The sequence below is a fragment of the Drosophila tropicalis genome, unplaced genomic scaffold (assembly GCF_018151085.1).
Source record: "Drosophila tropicalis isolate 14030-0801.00 unplaced genomic scaffold, ASM1815108v1 contig_845, whole genome shotgun sequence".
Taxonomy (NCBI): domain Eukaryota; kingdom Metazoa; phylum Arthropoda; class Insecta; order Diptera; family Drosophilidae; genus Drosophila; species Drosophila tropicalis.
In genome coordinates, this window is record NW_027173338.1 from 1,161,989 (window position 1) to 1,182,371 (window position 20,383).

General features: G+C 35.2%; 2 protein-coding genes across 3 annotated transcripts in view; one reads left to right on the forward strand and one right to left on the reverse strand.

Moving 5' to 3' along the window:
- Dyrk2 (Dual-specificity tyrosine phosphorylation-regulated kinase 2) overlaps positions 1–12,498 on the forward strand; it is a 60,633-nt gene extending 48,135 nt beyond the window's left edge. For both annotated transcript variants that reach the window (XM_068294171.1, XM_068294170.1), the window contains 4 exons: positions 12–289; positions 7,589–7,727; positions 7,784–7,955; positions 9,615–12,498. In XM_068294171.1, coding sequence (XP_068150272.1) covers positions 12–289; positions 7,589–7,727; positions 7,784–7,955; positions 9,615–10,630 — 1,605 coding nt within the window. In that variant the 3' untranslated portion in view covers positions 10,631–12,498. The remainder of the gene's footprint in view (positions 1–11; positions 290–7,588; positions 7,728–7,783; positions 7,956–9,614) is intronic.
- A 152-nt stretch (positions 12,499–12,650) lies between these two features.
- LOC137580236 (uncharacterized) lies at positions 12,651–13,602 on the reverse strand. The gene is made up of 2 exons (XM_068294172.1): positions 13,488–13,602; positions 12,651–13,425 (listed from the first exon to the last, which is right to left on the reverse strand). The coding sequence occupies exons 1-2, from the start codon at positions 13,495–13,497 to the stop codon at positions 12,797–12,799; spliced, it is 639 nt and encodes a 212-aa protein (XP_068150273.1). The 5' UTR covers positions 13,498–13,602; the 3' UTR covers positions 12,651–12,796.
- Between the last annotated feature and the right edge of the window lie 6,781 nt (positions 13,603–20,383).

Below are 20,383 nucleotides of genomic sequence, written 5' to 3' on the forward strand. Positions count from 1 at the left end.
TTTGTTTACAGATTGAACACGATCATATAGCCTTTAGGTATGAGATACTAGAGGTAATTGGCAAGGGAAGTTTCGGTCAGGTTATTAGGGCCTTGGATCATAAGACCAATACACATGTGGCCATTAAAATTATAAGGAACAAGAAGCGTTTTCTTAATCAGGCTGTGGTCGAGCTCAATATATTGGATGAGCTGCGAGAAAAGGATGCAGATGGATCTCATAATGTTATACATATGCTGGACTACACATATTTCCGTAAACACTTGTGCATTACTTTCGAGTTGATGAGGTGAGTTAAAAAGATTCAATTAAAAAGTCGTCAATATATCCCACTAATTCCTATTACGGGCATACATATTATAATTCGCAACTGGTTGCGTGTTTACTAGTAATCGGGCATCAAATGGGTCTGGTCTCGAAATATGGAATTTTTTCTTCTTCGTTTTCCCAAGTACCCCTAACACGCATTGCCTTAGATCCTATATATTGTTTCCATTTTGTCGTATGTGCGTATAATTGCCTACTTTTCGGCATGTGATAAAAATAGTCGCCTGGGTCCCATACCTCTTATTTGGTTGGTGGTTGGTTAGCCCCTTCTACGCTCATGTAAATTGTCTCCAATTTGCCTGGCAACTTGTTTTTGTTTTCTCTGCGTGTTGTGTGTGTGTTTATGTGCGTGTGTGTGTGTGTGTGGTTTGGTTTTCATATGGTTTCGGTTTTCCTTTTTCATGAGCTAATAAATCTTTTGTTATTTTCAGCTTTTTGGCTTTTTTTATGGCCATAATAAATGTTAAGTGGTTTTCATAATTTTTTTGATGATTCTTTTTAATTGTTTTATTAATTAACCATGGGAAAAAAATAAAACAAAAATAAAGGGCGATCAAACTATAGTTATTATAATTGTTTTCAATTATGAACTCCACTTATCATAAATTAGAATTAATTTATTTGCTGTTGGAATTAGATTCAATTCATAAATTGGGTAATCTACATGTTATTAAAGTCTTGTACAAAAAATATTCTCGTTGAAAGATAACTTCTTATTCTTATCGCCACAGTTTGCTATTAACTCAAACACTTGACTAACAATAAAGTCCATTAGAATGCTTTTCATTTTCTATGTTATTCACTGCAAATCCTTTCACTGATTGCGATAATCTATTTCAAATGCATTTCCTTTCTGCACTTCCAATTGTATGAAAATCTAAATGGATTTATTTTCTATTTAATTTTCTTTTACTCTGCTATTTTCATGCCAGAAAAGTGCAAACAGACGCAGTCAGCCAATACGAACCACAGACATTTACCCCTTTGGGGTAGTAGGCTATCAATTTCAATTTAAAATGTTGAATGTTGTGTGGCCTACATGCCACGCCCATTTGCCATGCAAACGCCCACATACACGTACATTCTAGCGCGTGCTGTGTCTATATTTATCTTAACCTGTTGTATTGGGTTTTACTGAATGCAGAAATCTAATTGATTGGCAGTATTCAACCCACTTCCCGTTTTATACCCTTTAATATCCACAACACACACACACACACACACACACACACACTCACACACCCACTCACCTGACTGCATATGTCAAAGTTTAGACAGGTAGGCAACGCAAATATGGCAAGAACTATTTGTGTGCGGGAAGAAACAAAAAACAGTTAACAACTGAAACAGAAAAAAAGCAAAACCGGCTAAAAATGGTGCACGCGATTTTCAGTGCTTTGAAGGTCGCGAGTTAGGCTTTGTAATTTGTATCCTTTTTGCCCGTTTCTGACATTTCCGTCAGGAGGCCAACTAATTTGTCTTAATTGCAAAGCCTCAAAGTTAAACTTGGTATTTTATTTTGACATTTTTGAGCACTGATTTACCCCCGAATGGGTTAACATCACGTTAAAACAGAAGGAGAAATAGAGAATGGAAGGAAGATCGCCAAATTAACTAATCAATATATGTAGTTAAATTAAATGGTTTTTGACTTGGTCAACTTTGTAAAGAAAGTTAATTAATTATTTGCCCTGCGGCTAATTAGCTGCAAAATGGTTTTGGTTGTTGATGTTTCCTTTTTTTTTTCAAGTGGCACACTTGATGCGAGTTTTCAATGCAAATGACAAAGGAATGCAAAAAGAAAGTGGAAACTACTAACTCGACAAAAAGGAGGAGTCCTGAGAGAGAAGAGAGGCAAAGGCAAGGTTCTGGTATTGACAAACCACTGGTACAAAAACTTTTTAAAGTTTGTTTTGAACGAGTAAACAAAAATTGTAGCAAGTTTTACGTAATTAAATTTACGTGCACGCAATTTAATTTAACCCCCCTTCCCCACCATACCAAACATGCGGATAAACCGAAGGCTGGGGCAGATTTCAGATTAACTTTTACCAGATTGAATTACTTAGTAGTTGGCTTAATTGTATCATTTACTTTTGCAAATGGAAATTAAACTGGAGATGTATGTAGGAAAATTGATTTAAAGTTGGCAACTTTGCAATTTACATTATTTCAAGTAGACGTTTCGTTGATTTAATTTCAAGGACATGGTCAACGTCCATTTAAAAATTAAATTCATTTTGCTTTTATCATTGATTGTTTTTCTATCTTGCCGTTGTTAGTGTAGTTGTTGTTCTTGTTCTGCTCGTTGGCATTTTCACTTGCAACAATCTTGACATATTGCCTTGTCTTGTTCTTCCATTCAACATTAAGCTGAAATTTATGGCCCTTGACACCCACCCAAGCAACATCATCATTATCATCATCATCATCATCATGAGCAGCATCCTCATTTTATTTTGGTCTTGGCCAAAAAAAAAAGCAGCAATGTCATCTGCACAATATGCTGCATAGTTATGGGGACCATAATAAACGCCCTCTATTGCCTGTTCTTGGCAGTTTTGGCAGCTCTCATTCTCATGCTGTCGCTGTAAATTATGTGGTTGCTTCTCTCATAACCTTCTCTCATGGGCATGAACAAGGACTCGAATACACAGCAAAAGCATTTTCAGGTAGCCAGGGTCAATAAGGAGCTGTGGCTTTCTGTGTGTGTGTGTATGTGTGTGCATGTTTCTGTGCCTTTAAAATGTGTCATTTGGCATCAATTTAGACATCCTTTATATTATCTGCTCTCTCTGTGGCCAAATTGAGTTAGTAAACTTTATGAGCTTGCCATAGATTTGGTTTTCTTGGTCTTAGCATGGACGAGAAAGTAGTCCAAAGCTTAAATGTTATCCCAAATGCTTCCAAATCAATTTAACATCTCAATAAAACATTGGGCAACCGTCCAATTTGTATTTTATGGAGTCTTAAGTAATTAATTAAACATTCTGCTTAAGTTATTGGTGGATTTTTAACCATATTATAGTTAAATCTATATTTGGCATGTCTAGTTCGGAAAAAACTAAGTTCGAGTTAATCATCTCCCACTCTCTTGATTACATTTTGTATAGGGATTTAGATTTCTTAAATATAATCCAACAATTACCGATTCAGAAGACAAGAAAATTGACTTGGGTTGAAAATTCTCCTCTCTAAATTAAAGTCTAAGTAACCAAACAAACACAAAATAAGATTATATAGCTAGTTAAGATTTGCTTAACTTAACTTCGTCATGTCTAGTCTTAACTTAAATTAGTCAAGTCTAGTATAAAACAAATCTCAAGAAGCTTTGTTTTTCCTTTACAAATTCTGATTGCCATGGTATAGCGACATTAGCCGAATCACTTATAACAATTATACTTGGCAAGAGTAAAAGTAAGAGACAGGGAGAGAGAGAGAGCAGCATCTGCTGCAATGTGTAATTGTTATTTTACATTGGGATTTTCCATTTTAATTCTTCAATCAATATTCTACCCTCAATGTTTACCAGCTTCCAACTGTGTGGTGTCATCATGGTTGAAATTGACTATTTTTGACTTACTGGAAAGTGACATGGTCTCAACGACAGCTGCCAGCAACACCACATGGATGTCAGTCAGTCAGTCATCATGTTGTTGGGGGCGATTTTTAATTAAAATGCAACACACGCAACGTGAATGTATGTGTGTATATATGAGGGGTGTGTGTATTGATGCGTCATGCAAATGTCCAGGACAAATAAGAAAGGGCTCTTTTATGCCCTCACTTTTAGTAGACCATTCAAGTTATGGCTCGCAAGGGTATTTGCAGTTCGTTGACGTGTTGATGTACTTGTTGTTAAATTAATTTTTGCACTTAACGCATGTAAATTGCAATTAGAGTAAAGCTACAAGGACATCATTCGCTCGCCTGTTGTTGGATTGAGTTACCAGGAGAGTAAACATACTAAAATGTGGGTGTAAACCTATTTAGTTGGCAGGTTGGGTCTGTGTGGGTGTGGTTGACTGTTGTCAGCTGTTTACCAAGTTTATTGGTTAGACAGTTGAATGGCTGTTGATGTAGGTTATTATTAGTATTTGTATTTGTATTCGTATTGTTATTATTGTCGTGCCAGGGCACAGTAATTACTATTAATTGAGAGTGAGCTCCCAAATGCAGGCACCAAGGTCAAGTCATTCATTTCATAATTTGATTTGCTGCTTGCAGTTTCAAGTTTTCTTCACATTTTGTTAATCTTTTTCATGTTTGGGTTATTTGGCAGTCACCAAAGTGCCATAAAGTAGGCAACACAAAATGCCGTTGCCTAATTAAAATGTCACACAAAACTGCCGCAAAACCCCACACTCATACAAGCACACACACACACAGACCAACATAGATACGTATATAGAGGATTAAAATCCTTGAGCCGTAGCCAAAATCAAGGTCAGGCAATTCCCAACGGGCACAGAATTATTAATTAGAAAGCTCTGCCTCTTTTACTCTCTCTATCTCTCTGTCCCTCTCTCTTTCTCCCTGTCTTCAGTCGCTATGCTTTGCGAGATCCCCTTTAAGATGCTTTTCCATTAATATTTATAGGCAATTTAAAAACAAAATTGGAATGGGAATTACATTCAGAAATTGCAGCAAATTAAAACAAAATTAGCTGATGAAACCAATTTCGAAAAATTGAAGTCAAATATTTTATTTTGCATTGCATTTCTTTTATTTTAATTTCTATTAAAACTTATTCCTTTCTTCCTAATTCTGTATTAAATGCAGAAACTTTACATCTTTCGTGAAATTTCAACAATTTCTGTACTTTTGGTTAGAGAGAACAGTTTTTGGTAACAGAGAAAGTCGGTTTCCTTTATTTGCATTCTACCTTTTCACCTGTCAATCAATTTTGGCATAAACTTTTTACTTTCTTTTTCCTATTTGATATATACATGTTTCTCATTTATATATTTTTTTTGCTTCGCGCTTTGCTCATAAAATAAAAGTTTTTCCTTTTTGGCCAAGGGTGACACAATTCTAGGCATGAATGAGTTCATTGAATGTGGACGTTGGATTCGAAATTTGTATGTTATATTTGTAATTCGGTTTTTGTTTTTCCTATTCTCGTTTGATGTATACTAACTAAATGCCTGGCATTAGTGGCTCGTTACAATTGCATGTTGGCTTTGGCAAAAAAGCAAATCAATCAAATTACCAAAGGAATTTCAGCACGAAACAAAAGAGAAAAAGCAGGGAAAGAAAGTAACGAAGAATAAAAGACCGAGGCATATAAACAATTTTCAAGTTCATGGACTTTTTGACATTGGCATGTCATGATGCAGTTTCATATTAAATATAAACATACCGTCTTGCATATATATTCAATATATGTATATATATATATATATGATTGTTCTGATTCAACGATTGAAATTATGACATTTTGATGATTTTCTTATTGGTTTATTATGATAGCCGTTTTTTTTCGCCGGGCAAAAGAAAAAAGAAAATCAATAAAAATCAGGCCAGCCAAAACTTGGAACAAAAAAATTTAAATATCATGAAAAACTTTTCAAATTAAATACATTTGCGGTCGTTTTTGAGTACACTTTTCTCCCCCGCAGGCCCACTTTGACACTCATTCATTCGATGTCCTTGATGGCGGGTTAAGCCATGAAAGCTTTCCTCGCTTTTAGGCATCGTTAAGCAGCTCGTTTAATGTGTATAGGAGAGGAGTAGCGGGAGAAGTGAGTAAGGAGCTGACATGATTTTTAATTGGATTTCTCCTACGAACATTTTGTATAACATACGAATAAAACCTGCAAGTGTGAACAGATTTGTCCTTATTGTTATGATGTGACAGAACTTGAACACAAGTCTGTGGTCCTTAAAACATGGTCACAAATAAAGCAAACCAAGCAAAAGGAATGCTTTAAGTCTGTCTTTGACTTTCTCAATTCTATGAGAACATTCGATGTGCAATGTGCTCAAAAATATTTTCAATAAAGTGTCCTTTAATGTGTTTCTTTAATCCTTGAGGCCATCTATCTATTTACTCCCACCCATCTTGGCTTATCACTGTTTGGTCTCGCTCTTTTTCAAATAGGTCAAAAGCATTTATCACACAAAATGCACGTCAGTAGCACACACACACATCTCAATAAGCTTGTCGATGAAGTTATGAGCAGATAGAAAATATCTCATATATCTTAGAGCTCAAGAGCAAAGCAATAGACGAATCTGTGTCAATAAACGATGTATGCTGTTTCTCCGAAACCAAACTTTATCGTCAATCAATCAAAAACATCATTGCTCAGCAGAAAATAAAGAAAATATAAAAAATGGAGGGATAGAAGGAAAAATTGCCAACAACAATTGACCAAACTTTGATGTTTTTTCTTTTTTGTTTGGTTTTCTGCATCACATACCCACAATTTGCTATAATCGTTATATTTGCAATGACATTGAAGGGCAAATAAAACTCTTTTTTGGTTATCAGTTAATTAATCGCAAGAGAACAAAAAGAAACGAGGGGGAAAACAAAAAAGAAAACTAAAATTTGCGAATGCGAAACAAGTAAAATAAAAGGGTTGACAATACAAGAGATTAGACAGTATGAGAAGTTAACTGTGGTCCAAGAGGTATTTGTTTGGAACGAAGTCGATAAAGACTGACAAAAAAAGTTCTCTTCTCCTAGGATATACAAATGTTAAATGTTTACTCAGGTATCTATCTATTCTATTCTCTTGTGGTGACCCCGACGAGCTGCTAAGAGAAACTCATAATATGTGAATCAGCTTTTAGAATCACTTCTTACTTTTGGCACCTTTTTTTTGGGTATTTTTTAAAGACATAAGCTCTTCAAGGCTGTACAATTCTCTGGTCATAGATCTCTTGCTCCAATGTTTGCAGCTCTTTTTCGGCTTGACTTGCCACCATTTTCTGTCGACTGCTCTAACATTGTGAAACATTTGTGGATCGTTGTTATAGTTGTATGGCCCAAAATTTCCCGTCGACATGCAATGCAAATTAATTCAATGCATGTTATTGTTGTCTGTCGTTACTTTAAGCGGCCGGCACTTTTTTGTTTGTTTATACTCAATTCATTGTTTTCTTCTTTTTATTTTTCCTTTTTTTTTTTGTGCACTTTGTTGTGTGTTTCCCTATGCCTCTCTGACTCATATTCTTTCAAATTGATGTTGGAAAATTTACTCTACAAGCACTCAGCAATATACTTATATGTATTTTTTTTGTCTCGTTGCAGTCTCAATCTGTATGAACTAATCAAGAAGAATAACTATAATGGTTTTAGCATGAGTCTTATACGACGATTCTGTAATTCGATAGTTAAATGCCTGCGTCTGCTCTACAAAGAGAATATAATACACTGTGATCTCAAGCCGGTAAGTACTTCAAAATAAAACTCTAAAAAAAAATTACTCACTGATTTCAATTGCAGGAAAATATCTTGCTCAAACAACGTGGCAGTAGCTCAATTAAAGTCATCGACTTTGGCAGCTCTTGCTATGTGGATCGCAAAATCTATACATATATTCAATCTCGTTTCTATCGCTCACCTGAGGTGATTCTAGGACTGCAATATGGCACAGCCATCGATATGTGGAGCTTAGGTGAGTTATTTTTTAATTAAAGGGAAGCAAGCCCGCAAAAGGCAATGAATTTTTAAAAGGTTGCATTGAAAGTGGTTTTTACCTGAAATTTATTGCCTGGTGGCCTCGTGTGGTCGGTCTCTCGGTCTGTTAGTGCATTGAATATTGAATGAGAGTTAAGGTTTCTAGGTCATTGATGCAGCTTAAAGTGTTACCAACTAAATCAAGTAATTGAAAAATGCTTTACCAAGCGTGAACAGACAAAAATAGAAGTATCGTCAATTACAAAAACAATTGTCTATGAAACGCACTTGGCCAATTAGTCTATAAAAATGAGCGAGCAACAGGTAACACGGGGGAAATGGCGCACCTAATTAGACAAACCTCTTTTCAAGTGGCCAGAACAAAGGCAAAAATATATCGACAAAAACTTGTTAGCTAGATATTCGTTTGATGTGAACTCAACAAGTATGCTATAATAATTTTCGTCCTCCTCCTTTCGTTATCCACATTCATTTAAACGCCCATTTCCGACCACGTCCAACCGTGTCCGGTCAATGGCAGAATAAGAAATGTGCAAAAATATTGCTCAACAACAAAAGACTCATTAAGTGCAAGCACACGGACATGAGCTTGAGAGGTTGAGGTTGCTTCCTTGTGGTGTTTGGTTAAGTGTAATAAAAGTCTAATAAAAGGCAAGTGAGTTTATTTTTAGTCGCTGTCTAGTGGGTTTGAGTTACAGCATTTATAGCAAGACCCAATGAACATGGTTTACGTGTTGAATTATGTGAGCTCTTAACCAATTGGCCAAAAGGGTTTCAAGGATGCGATGTAATAGATATCTTCTTACGTAAGCAGGTGAAAGTACATAGTTTATTAGAGAAATGGGTTTCGATTAGTCAGTCGGTCAGTGGTGCAGATTTCTTATAAAAAGCTTTAAGCAGATTTATGTTATAACATTGCCACATAATTGAATATTGATTAAGGAATCAGCTTCAATTCTTGTTAATTATTCGTTCTAAAGAATAGTCGCGGGTATCTCACATACATATGAGTATTTCAAACAGAAAAAGGACTTCTAAATGATTCAAAGATAAGAAACAATTGTTGCGAAGAATTGTATTGAAATGCTTTAAATAACTAGTTTAATATTTGTTAATTCTGTATTTTAGTTAAACATTTTATGAGTCTTTTATTTACCCTTAATTAATCTGTTATCATCTCAAACTATTTTAGTCAGAAGTTTATCAACTGCTCTAATTAAATTTTCATAGAGAAAATTGTAAGTTTATTTTCATTTGGCCAACACATTTAGAAAATGGTAATTGAAAATGAATAAAGTTTTGCAGCAAACTTTCTAAGGGTCGAGGTCAAGGTTTCATTTAGTCAGAGTCAGTTTTAGTCTCTTAAGGTCATCTTTTATTATTTAGAAAAGTTGCATATTAAATTTACGTATTGATGAGAAAAGGCTGATTCTAAATAGTCAGAGTCAGTTCAACCTGTCTGAGGGTATGACTGTCTGGCCACACGTGCACGTGTCCACTCAAGAGTCAAGGCTAATGCGCTTGTCTGACCAGGCCAAATGGAATGGACTGCAGTAAAAATCTTTACCGAAAATCAATACTAATTACAATGTCAACTCATCTTTGGTTTTTTTTCTTTTTCCGTTTTTTATTGCAGGCTGTATTTTGGCAGAATTGTATACTGGATTTCCCCTATTCCCCGGCGAAAATGAGGTTGAGCAGTTGGCCTGCATTATGGAAGTATTGGGATTGCCACCTAAGGTGCTCATCTCGGTGGCTCGACGTCGTCGTTTGTTCTTTGATTCGAGAGATGCGCCACGTTGCATCACCAATACGAAGGGACGAAAACGGGCACCGGGTAGCAAATCTTTGGCACAGATCCTACATTGCCAGGATCGGTATTTCATTGATTTCCTACAGCGTTGTCTTGAATGGGATCCCGCGGAGCGTATGACGCCCGATGAGGCCGCCCATCACGAATTCCTGCAGCCCTCCGCCTCCAGTCGCCATCGCAGTTGCCGCATGTCAACCAGCTCGTCGAGTTCGGGACTAAACAGTGTATCCCAGAAATCGTCGTGCTACAACTTCGCTGAGATCTCGCCGGGCAATGGTCCTGTGGTCGCATCCATAACGAATACGACAGCAGTGAGTAATGCGGCCATTACCACAAAGTCATCGTCGAGGCCATTGCAAGGACATGCCCAGTCCAATGGACACCTGCCCGACATTAAGCTGAGTGCCAGCGATAAATACAATAGCATGCAAAAGGTAGCAGTCCGCTCCAAGATCACATCAAGTGTCTCAGATTTGGAATCGGTTCAGCAATATTCACTGCATCGCATCTACGGAGGAGTGGGCAATGGCGGTGGTAGCACTCATCATGTCTCATCGGCGGCCACAAGGAAACATCTCAATGGTGTTGGCAGTCATGGCCACATAAATAATAATAATAGCAACAACAATTCATCCAAATATGGATCATCCACCTTGGCGCACAATCATCACAATGTGACCCATCATAATGCCTCGACAGCGACCATTGCGACAACCACACACCATCATCATCATCATCATGCGGGTTCGGGTGGTGTCAATCAGCAATCGGGAGCTGGTGTACCGCATTCTCAATCCACTGGCGACGTGTCCGACAGAGCCATCTTTGGGCGTGCTTGACTCCGGGCACGGCCCACCAAGCTGGAGCTCAAAAAATGCAAGCTGGTCAATATGATGGACTTCTGGAGCTAGAAGTGGCGTACTCAGCCGCAATTGCAATGCGCTAATTTGGCCGAGGAAAAGGAGGACTAAACGTTTCGATAGATACTTGGTTTTTTTAGTAAGACGCGAATAATCAACTGTTATATGTAAGTTAAGTAAGAGGAATATGTTTACATATGTATGTATACAGATCTGGTACATATGTATGTCTAATATGTATTTGTATGTGAGCGCATTGCTGTTGTATTTTCCCCCGCACTTTCGAAAATATGTAAAACATGTAGATATATATTATTTTCTTTCTCTCATCTTCTTTCTCCCTTGCAACACTTTGCAGTATTCTATGCTATCATTAACTTTTTACTCTTTGTGTTTTGTTTTGTGTATCACTACTGCCATAATTGTATTTCCCCTCCCTGAAAGTATTCTGAAAAGCCTTCCCTCCAGTTTTCCCAGGTGTTGCAAGTCCTTCAATCCTGCTAGAGATGTAAATGTCATAGGAAAACAATAATAAGGATTATATATGCCATATGCCATTCACATTTCTGATTTATATAATCTATAAAATAATAAAATGTATTTAATACTATGTACGAACAAAACTAATTACATACATAAACACAGAGAAGCCAGCTCAAAATGAACAACATTAACTAGTTAATAGTGTCTCTCTCTCACACTCTCTTAGATAAACATTTATGCAGTACACTTAAAGAAAATATATAGGTACATAAATCCATCTCATATCCATTCAATAAACCACCAACACCCGATCTAGTTAAGAAACTCTATATATGTATGTATTGATAGAAATCGATAACAATTTCATATAGCTTCCATGTCTTTTTGCAACAGTATCCAGGCTGTTATTATTGTAGTTACATATGCGAAGGCAGAAAATGTATCTAAATCTATATAGATATACATATATACGATATATAGATAGATAGTAAGTTAAGTTGTAAGCTAAGGCCCTGAGTTGGCCAAGAAGAAACCCCGACATACAATACAATACAAAATATATATATATATAAATAAAATAAATTACAAAAATTATACCACATAATAACAATATATATACATATATATATACCTACTATATAAATGTAAGTTTGTATCAACTTATCAATTCTTCAATCACTCACCTAATACAAAATCCAAATGCAAGAATATATTTGAAAAACTTTTTATTATATAATGAAACTTGCAAACAACAACAACAATTATGGCCAATATCACAAAGAATTATCAACTATAAAGTGTAATACGTATTATGGGAAACTCTATATACATATATAAATATATATATACAATTTTATTCGATTCTTACTTTTAGGCATCACTGTACACAAAATGCAAGGCAACAATTCTTGCTCATCACATTTATCCTTTAATTCTCTCGAAATTTGTTTCGTATTATTTATACATTTTGTATATGTATCTATCTACGATATGCATATGCATTATTCTTTTCTGCCACTTTCCCGCCCTTTTTTTTTTTTTGTTTGTTTGGTTTTAAATGTATTATGTGAATCCTTTTTTTTAGTTAATATTCAATTTCAAAACAAACAAAACAAGAACTTGATTTACAAAGTGTGTTCGAATTTAACGTTTAGTATTAAATTTAAAATAAAAGGAACAAGCAAAAGTTAAAAAGCAAAAAACAAAACAAAACATATTATTTCTAATTCTAAAAACATAATCAATTTAAATTAATGAATAAACATATTAATTGTATAGAACAGAAAACGAAGAAACAACAACATGTAATCAATTACAATAACAAAAATAAATGATACAACAAATTATGTACTCAAAATGAAAAATTTTCGTTTTTGTTTTATCATCGGGGACAAAAAAGTAAGCCTTAACTTTACAAAGGCAAAGTTGAAAAAGATTTAAAGTATGAATCATTTATTGATTCGAATTCGTTAACTATTTGGGTATACCCGAGTAATTGAGACTTGACGAAAAGCTCTTAAAGTCGGCTTCAAAACCGAAGTTTCACTTTAATAAAGCAATTTACAATTTTTACAATCAAGCCCTAAAGTATGCAACATACATTTTGTACCCAACTCATTTCTTGTTATTCGAAACAAGTTGAATTGAATTGAATTGTGTCCTTTAGTTGCGGTTGGCCAAACAGTTCTTAACATCACTACGAATGCGACAAGCCTTGATCTCACGATCAAACCACTGACCAGGCGGGCAGGATTGACGTTTGGCATGATTATGCCGGCAAACATAGAAGCAACGACAATGCTTGGCATCTGCAAATAATGTGCCATCTTGAAGGCCGATGCAGTCCTTGGGGGAAATAAGTGGTGCTACTGTTGATAAAATGAAAGGAGGAGGTGTTGTCGATAAAGCTGGCGGTGGCTTGTTGCACGGTGTAGGTGGCGGTGGTTTGTCGCACGGTTGAGGCGGTGCAGCTGGTTTTTCGTAAGGAAGGTCTACCACAGGATTTCTATTATTTTCAAGTTGATGTCCAGATAGAAAAGCACCGCTGCGATCGCCATTAAAGCACTGCACAAGAAAAGGTAAATTGCAGCTTTGCGTTTTGGGATCAAAAACAAGTCCGATTGAGCATTCGTGTCTGAGTAATTGGCCCCGTAAACAGACATAGAAGCCTGAACAACCCAGTGGATCAGCAAAAGAAAGACCATGATGATAGTCTCCACAGATCAACACTTGGTATGCCTTGTTGCATACGGTAAAATATAATAGCACAGTTACAAAAGTGAACAAGGTATCTAAAGATGAGAGTGGAAGACAATTTAAAAGAGCTAATATTATTTCAAAATTTTCAACTTACAAGCACTCATTTTCGCTATGTGTCCAGATAGGCTTTGCGACTTCACACTGCGATCTATTGTTTTTATATTGCTCTCAGCGGACTTTTGTCGCCACAGGCGACTATATAGATATGATAAGACTCAATCAGTCACTCAAAATAACTTGTTGCTCTTAGATAATTGGATGTCAGAATGACCAAAAACACGTGTATTTAGACAAATAGCTACAAGACGAGCGCGTTTCAACAATGTAACATAAATTTTATCTCAATTTACGCATTTTAATCTTTACAATAAGTTGGTAGATCTGGATTCCACAGTTTTCATAAATTGTAATGACCTAAAAATACTCATTAAGGAGTGTATATTAATGCAAAATTGTCTGATGATATCGTAAATCGAAATAAATCAATGTTTTGTAGAATTTTTAATACATTACCCAAAAACGTAAACAAACTTTTTTCAGACTATATACAAATATTTCGCCAATTTTTAACCGCTTTTAATAAGACAGCAAAATATAACAAAAATTATTAAGCAGATGTTTTAAATTATTATGACATTATTCTAACTTCAAAATTAAGAAATGAATTTTTTAAAAACTCGAAAAATTAGACCAATTAGAGCTTAATCAAATTAAGATTTCTTTGAGTATATTTTTGCTAAATTACACAGGCCGACATGATTTTTGCTGACGTTAACTTGAGAGGTGTTCCTAACTAATTCGGGTACGCTGATTCTGACTGCATACTTGGTTTTTGTCCATCACGTCCAGATTTTGTGAAATCTGGAGATCTGGGCTTGGAAAATAGGCACCCAAAAGTATACTATAGAAAGTTAAAACAAAAATTTTCTACTTTTTTAACAGATTTTAAAATAAGAAAATTAGTTCTTGTTTGCAGATAAAACTAATAAACAATATGTTACACGCAGCAGAGTTCCATAATTCTTTAAAATTAAAAAGCAGACAATACTTGGAATCCCTATAGCATACTTTTTGGTTGAAATTTTACTCATTATAGAACTACATCCAGAGTGTAAGATATTATCCATTATAACAAAGAAATAACTCTTTGATATTTTGTAAATTTCTGTTAAACCAAGCCTAATATATTAATAGGATAAAATAATAATGTTTTTAGTACAATATTATGCCTATATCATGGAATAATATTTTGCAAATTAGGTCATTTTGAATAATTTGAACGCATTTTTTTCGAAATCCTGACGTGATGGAGAAAAACTAAGTACAGGGCCGTGAAGAGCAGGCCCCAATTACTATAGGAGACCTATTGAACTTCAAACACTTTTCCATGACCTCAAAAATGTCGGCCTGTGTTATCTTCAGTGTTCCAATATTATTAAAAAACTGACAACTGTTAACAGCCACTAATATACGAAACTAAAACATATTAAGTTTTACGACAATAGCTTATAAAATAACAAAAGAAAAAGTAGAAAAGTCGCTGTTCGTGATATAGTGGTGCGATCCAACCGATATACAATCCTGTATGCAAAATTTCACTCTGTAGCTCTTACGGTCTAGAAAGAGTTTGCGTTGATTCAGACGGACGACTTAAATGAACTCGTCTCGTCGTGCCGATCAAGAATCGAAATGTACCTATTATAAACGATCGGAGACTAAAACAAAGAAAAGAAACAAAAAACGAGCAGTTCACCTTAAGACCTCTTCCTCTTCTTAACTCTGAGGTGAGTACAATTTTTTTTATTATTAGTGTAAAAATAGTTAATTTCATCTTCTTAGTTTATCTGATAATCGATCTTGATAATCGGTCTCTCAGATCAATCAGATCACTGATGAAATTTGGCAAAATATCGCATGAATGTTCGAAATAAAAATTGGAAATATATAGATTTTTTGAATGCTGCATTTAATTTATATGGTATAGTAATTATGGTTAACAAAAATCATGGATCATGGTAGCTTCATTTATTCGGTTTGCGTCTTGTGTCCGGTATGGGAGGTTAGTTAGTTACGGTTTCCAATGCAATTTGTAACCTGTCCACGTGGTTGACATGTTTTCAACTGCCGATCGAACCACTCACCATTGCTGCATTGCTTCTTGGAGGACTCTTATCGCCACAGCCAATTACACCAAACACTTAAACCACTCAAGTAGATACGATAGTACTTACAACATGTAAAGAAAGCTTCTAGGAAGCATCAATGGTGCACTCGAGGCTATTAGATAATTGAATGTCAGATTGACCATGACCTGTGTGAAAAGACAAATACGTAGTTGAAACCCGAGCGTTTTTACTATAAACATTTGAAAAGTCTAACTCTGTATCTGTATATGATAAAGAGTCTGGTTAACATCTCGTTAGTAAGTTTGCAATGTACATATGTTTAACATTTACCTATTTTCGAGATGTGACTCAAACTTTTGACTGATAATGAAATAACCAATTGAAGATAGTATAATGACGCTTTGGTATACGATATTTAGGCTTCGTTTAATTTGTTTTAAGATTTACGTTTGTTCTAAAACGTAGATGGAATATGTACATATAATTATATGTACATATAACTTGAGTCTTTAATAGATTTACCCAGGAAATTTCATTGAAGCCTTCCATGGAGTTGCTTGAAGACAACCAATCCTATCAATTTGAGCTTATATGTCTAAAGAAATGGAAACCAATTTGTTATTTCAAATTGTTGCTCTAATTCCATAGGTTATTATGGCAAATGAAATCATCTTCTCAATTCCCTATCATAACATATTGCGTAGCATCTGCTTTGTCTATTTTGCCTCATCAAACGCAAACGGAAACGGTTTAAAAAAAAACCAAATAAGAAAAACATTTTTGTATAACTTTTATTTTGCGGTCCACTTTCCTCACCCACTTCCTCTTTCTCTCCAACTCGCAGACCAAGCAGATATTTCTTTCTGCCCCGCGATGGTGTCTGTAATAATGATTCCACGTGACACCATTAGAGTTGGCCTGAGGGAACCCTGGCTCTCAGTTTGCTCATTTAGTTTTTGTTATTAATATTTTTTTTTTTTCTCCAGGTCTTTTAAAATTATGCAATTTCCTATGATTGCCAATTTTTTTTTATGCTGTTTCAGCAATATTGGTTTTCTGTTTTGGTCAACATTTAAATGCGGCAAGTTTGAAGTAATTACCGTAAATGTATTTAAGATAATTTCAATATTTATTTAATAAATGATGGTCGATTAAACAATTAACAAAATCTATGGTCAAGTTAATAAAGTAGACCAAGCACAACTGTACTAGATACTACAATGACATGTGTGAGTGCTTGTCCCAACATTGTTTTCACTTTTCGGTCAACATTTCTTTTGTGTGTTTGATTTCAAGTGTTTTGCGTGGGTGTTCCTCATCGAGGGAAAGTAGAATTCTAAGTACAATCCAAAATATGACTTAATCCACAAGATATAAAAAAAAAAAACTCAAAGATAAACAAATAACAAGAAATGTGTTGAAAATCCCTAGCTCTGTCTCATTCTTGAATGAAAAGTAAAAGTTGCGCCACCTCACGATCGGAGCGGATCGTTCACACCGAACACCGAACACATACCGCAAAAACATCGAGTTTACCAAAGATGGGCTTTTGGAGTGATAAGCACCAGACGCAGCTCGCTTAAGACTCATTGAGTCAAAGGTTTATTGACGTAGCTTCTTTTGCTGCTGCTTGGTGATCATGATCATCTCATGATCGGTTGTTGCTGCAGTTGGCCACTTGTTGCCAGGTGGAGGCCAAGCCAGTCCAGGTCGGGTTCGGTTCGTTTCAGGTCCATGGCATCTCTCGAAGGCCGCTTCTTTCTTATATGTGTCTCTCTGTCTGTGTGAGTGTTTTTTTCTTTTTTTTTTTTTTCGTTTGCTGTCTTCTTTTTCTTGTGATCATTCGTCGCAAGGTGAAAGTCTTTCTCCCTCAAGCACTTTGTTGTTGGTTATTTGTACAGCATTTAGTCTTTTCGGGTTTTTTGTTGTTTCTTTGTGTGGTTTTTTTCTTGATTCGTTGTTGGTTAATCTGTTGCAAAGACATTGACTGGCTGGGAACCTTTAGGGAATGGCATCAACAACTTAAGCATTCTTATCGTAACTTTGTATTACCAAATCATCTTCTTTTTTTTAAATTAGCCAAAAAGTTGGTCAAAGTCATATACATATATCAATTCTTTATTGGCAAGATGAGTTATGCTGAATAAGCTGATTTCGTTTTATTTTGTTTTCATATATGCACTATTAAAAAGAGTGTCTATTCGATAATATGTACTTCATCAACTTTTTATACATCCGCAAAGCTAATCTATAAGTTCTTGTTATCCATCTTTTAGTCTTTAATACCTAAGTTGATACATATAAGTAGTACGTGTTTCGATCTCAACTGCATTAGAAAACTTTATCAAGTCGAATGGTATCTTAAACGTGGTATAAAGACGCAAACATTTAGCAAAGATCACAAACTTATTAGTTGACTTCATAAAGCGGAAGTCTATTTCCGGAACCTTGAACTTAAACTTAGATAACACATACATATATATTCAATTAAATATAACAAAAATCTAAACTAAAAGAAGAAAAAGTTTTTGGAAAAGTTTGCTAAATTATTGTTCTTTCTAATGCTATCTGAGATACAGATATAGATTGGGGCGGGATTATGTTATAAATCTTTATACCGACAAAATCTAGAATCTAGATTCAACCATTGCAATCAATTTGCGAAAAAGATGATATTGCCAATTAACAATCTGTTGACCATCTAAAAAGCAAAGTCCCTCAGGAATGATAAGTAAAATAATGAACTTCCAAGGTTGCAATTAGCTTGGGCCTCGTATGTTGCGACATCTGTTTAAGGTGCGGTAACTGAAATCACAATGACCATAAAAATGAATTACTTTGAATATTAAAACTTATCTTAATTTGAAGGTAAAGTTGAATAGTTTAGGATGTGATAAATGCAAGGTTTTTATGCCTAGCCTAACTAGCAGGAAGCTAATTTTAATAAAATAAACCATTTTTAAATGTTGTACCAATATCTTTTTGTCTTTCTTACATAATGTTCACTCCCCTTCAAGCAATTGATCATCAAACATGTTCATTTAGCTACCTATCGCAAATTGTCTGTCTGTTTTGGCTACTTTAGCTGACCATTTTGACCCAAACACTTAACATTTAATGACAAATCATAAGCGGTAATAGAAATTGCCAATTATATACAGAAGAAAAACAAAAACGTGGGAAACAAGCTAGTAAAGACATTCAAATTGTCATTAGAAATTGATTTAAAAAAGAAAGACAATCAAAAAGACAGCAAACTTCCTTTTCTATTTTTAAACAGGTGAAAACATTTGTAGATTTTTTTCATCATAGTTTTTAATACTTCACAACAACAACAAAACCTGAATGAACATCAAATGATAGAAAAATTTGGAAAATTTGTAGCCATCGGACTTGAATAATCTGCCCCATCATTCGGTTTTGGAAGTCATTATCATTGTCTGGTAGTTAAAGAAGAAGAAAAAAAAGGGCAGATAAGAAAACTTATGCAATCGTAGAGCCATGTCTTTGGATGGTTTAGAATTGCATGTTCATTGAGAAATGAAAAATGAAAAAACTTATTAATGAAAGCTAGCGATGAAATGTTTATTTAATTGCTACAAATATGTCTGTGAAAATTGCTGGTGATAATTGTGTGGAAAGCTGAAGTGACTGATTGGCCTAGGCTGTGTGTGTGATAAGGGCCAGTGGTTGGATGCCCTGGAGTGACTGGATTTGAGAATGACTTGTCTTCTTGCACAAGAGGAAATCAATTTTCCAATTAAAATGATCGGATGTGGAAGGGGGGCTAAGCAAAAGTGATTGGAAATCGTTAAGATGTGAGAATTGGTTAAGAAAATGTGACTGAGAAATTAGTTAAACCTAAACTTTTAGGCTAAAGCTAAATTAAATCATTTCAAAGATGTCTAAAAGATTAGTATGTTATTAAAATTGAATAATCTCTGCCGAAACTAAGATTATGAGTTCTTAAATTACATACAATCCATCAAAAATGTAAACGAAGAGATAAACACTTTACCATAGATCATTGCTACCAATGATTGACCGCTTCAAGCTGTGATCCTCTCAATAAGCGATCAAGTCCAAAGCTACCTTCTGGTTATTCAAAGTGATGTAAGTATGAGTAGATCGTCTCATGAAACAATCACAGCGGGAATTACTCAACTCAACTCAATCATAGATCACAGTGAAGCTGCTAGCTCCGCATTAATCATGTACACAAAAAGAGACAAGCCAAACCAAAACAATGAATCAGTAATGCCAAAAGTAGTCGTGGAATTTCAATTTTAATCGCTTTCAGACATGATTGTAATGTAATTTAAAATATTTTCATAGCATTTTTCTTCATGGCCATAACGCCTTCATTGCGCCAACTTAAATGTTCTGCATGTTCTCAAATCTTACTTCCGAGTACGCCAACTTAGGGTAATTACGTGATCATTTCTGTAAATCGCGCAAATCGGAATTGCAAATAATGATGTCTGCATCATATTTGTGTGTGTGTGTGTGTGTTTTTTTTTGGCTAGTCAAATACATTTCTGGATTCGATAAGCCGAGCAAATGAGTAACATAACTCTCGTAATACTTTCTCTTTCACTGTGTTCACTGTGTCGCTTGGCGCTCTCTTTGCTTTCTCTTTGGCCCGAAACTGTGCAACATTTTGCCATTACCGGCAACATGTTGCCGGCTAGCCCTGAATGCTCGTCTACCATACTGAGTCTCTGGGTCTCTGCTCATCGTCTGTCGTTGACGACTTGTTGTTGCTGGCGTTTTGTTTTTTTGGCATCTTCGTTGCAAAGCTTGGCTTAAATTGTTACCAAACGTTTAATGATCTTCAGTTAAGCATCGAACTTTTACCAGACAA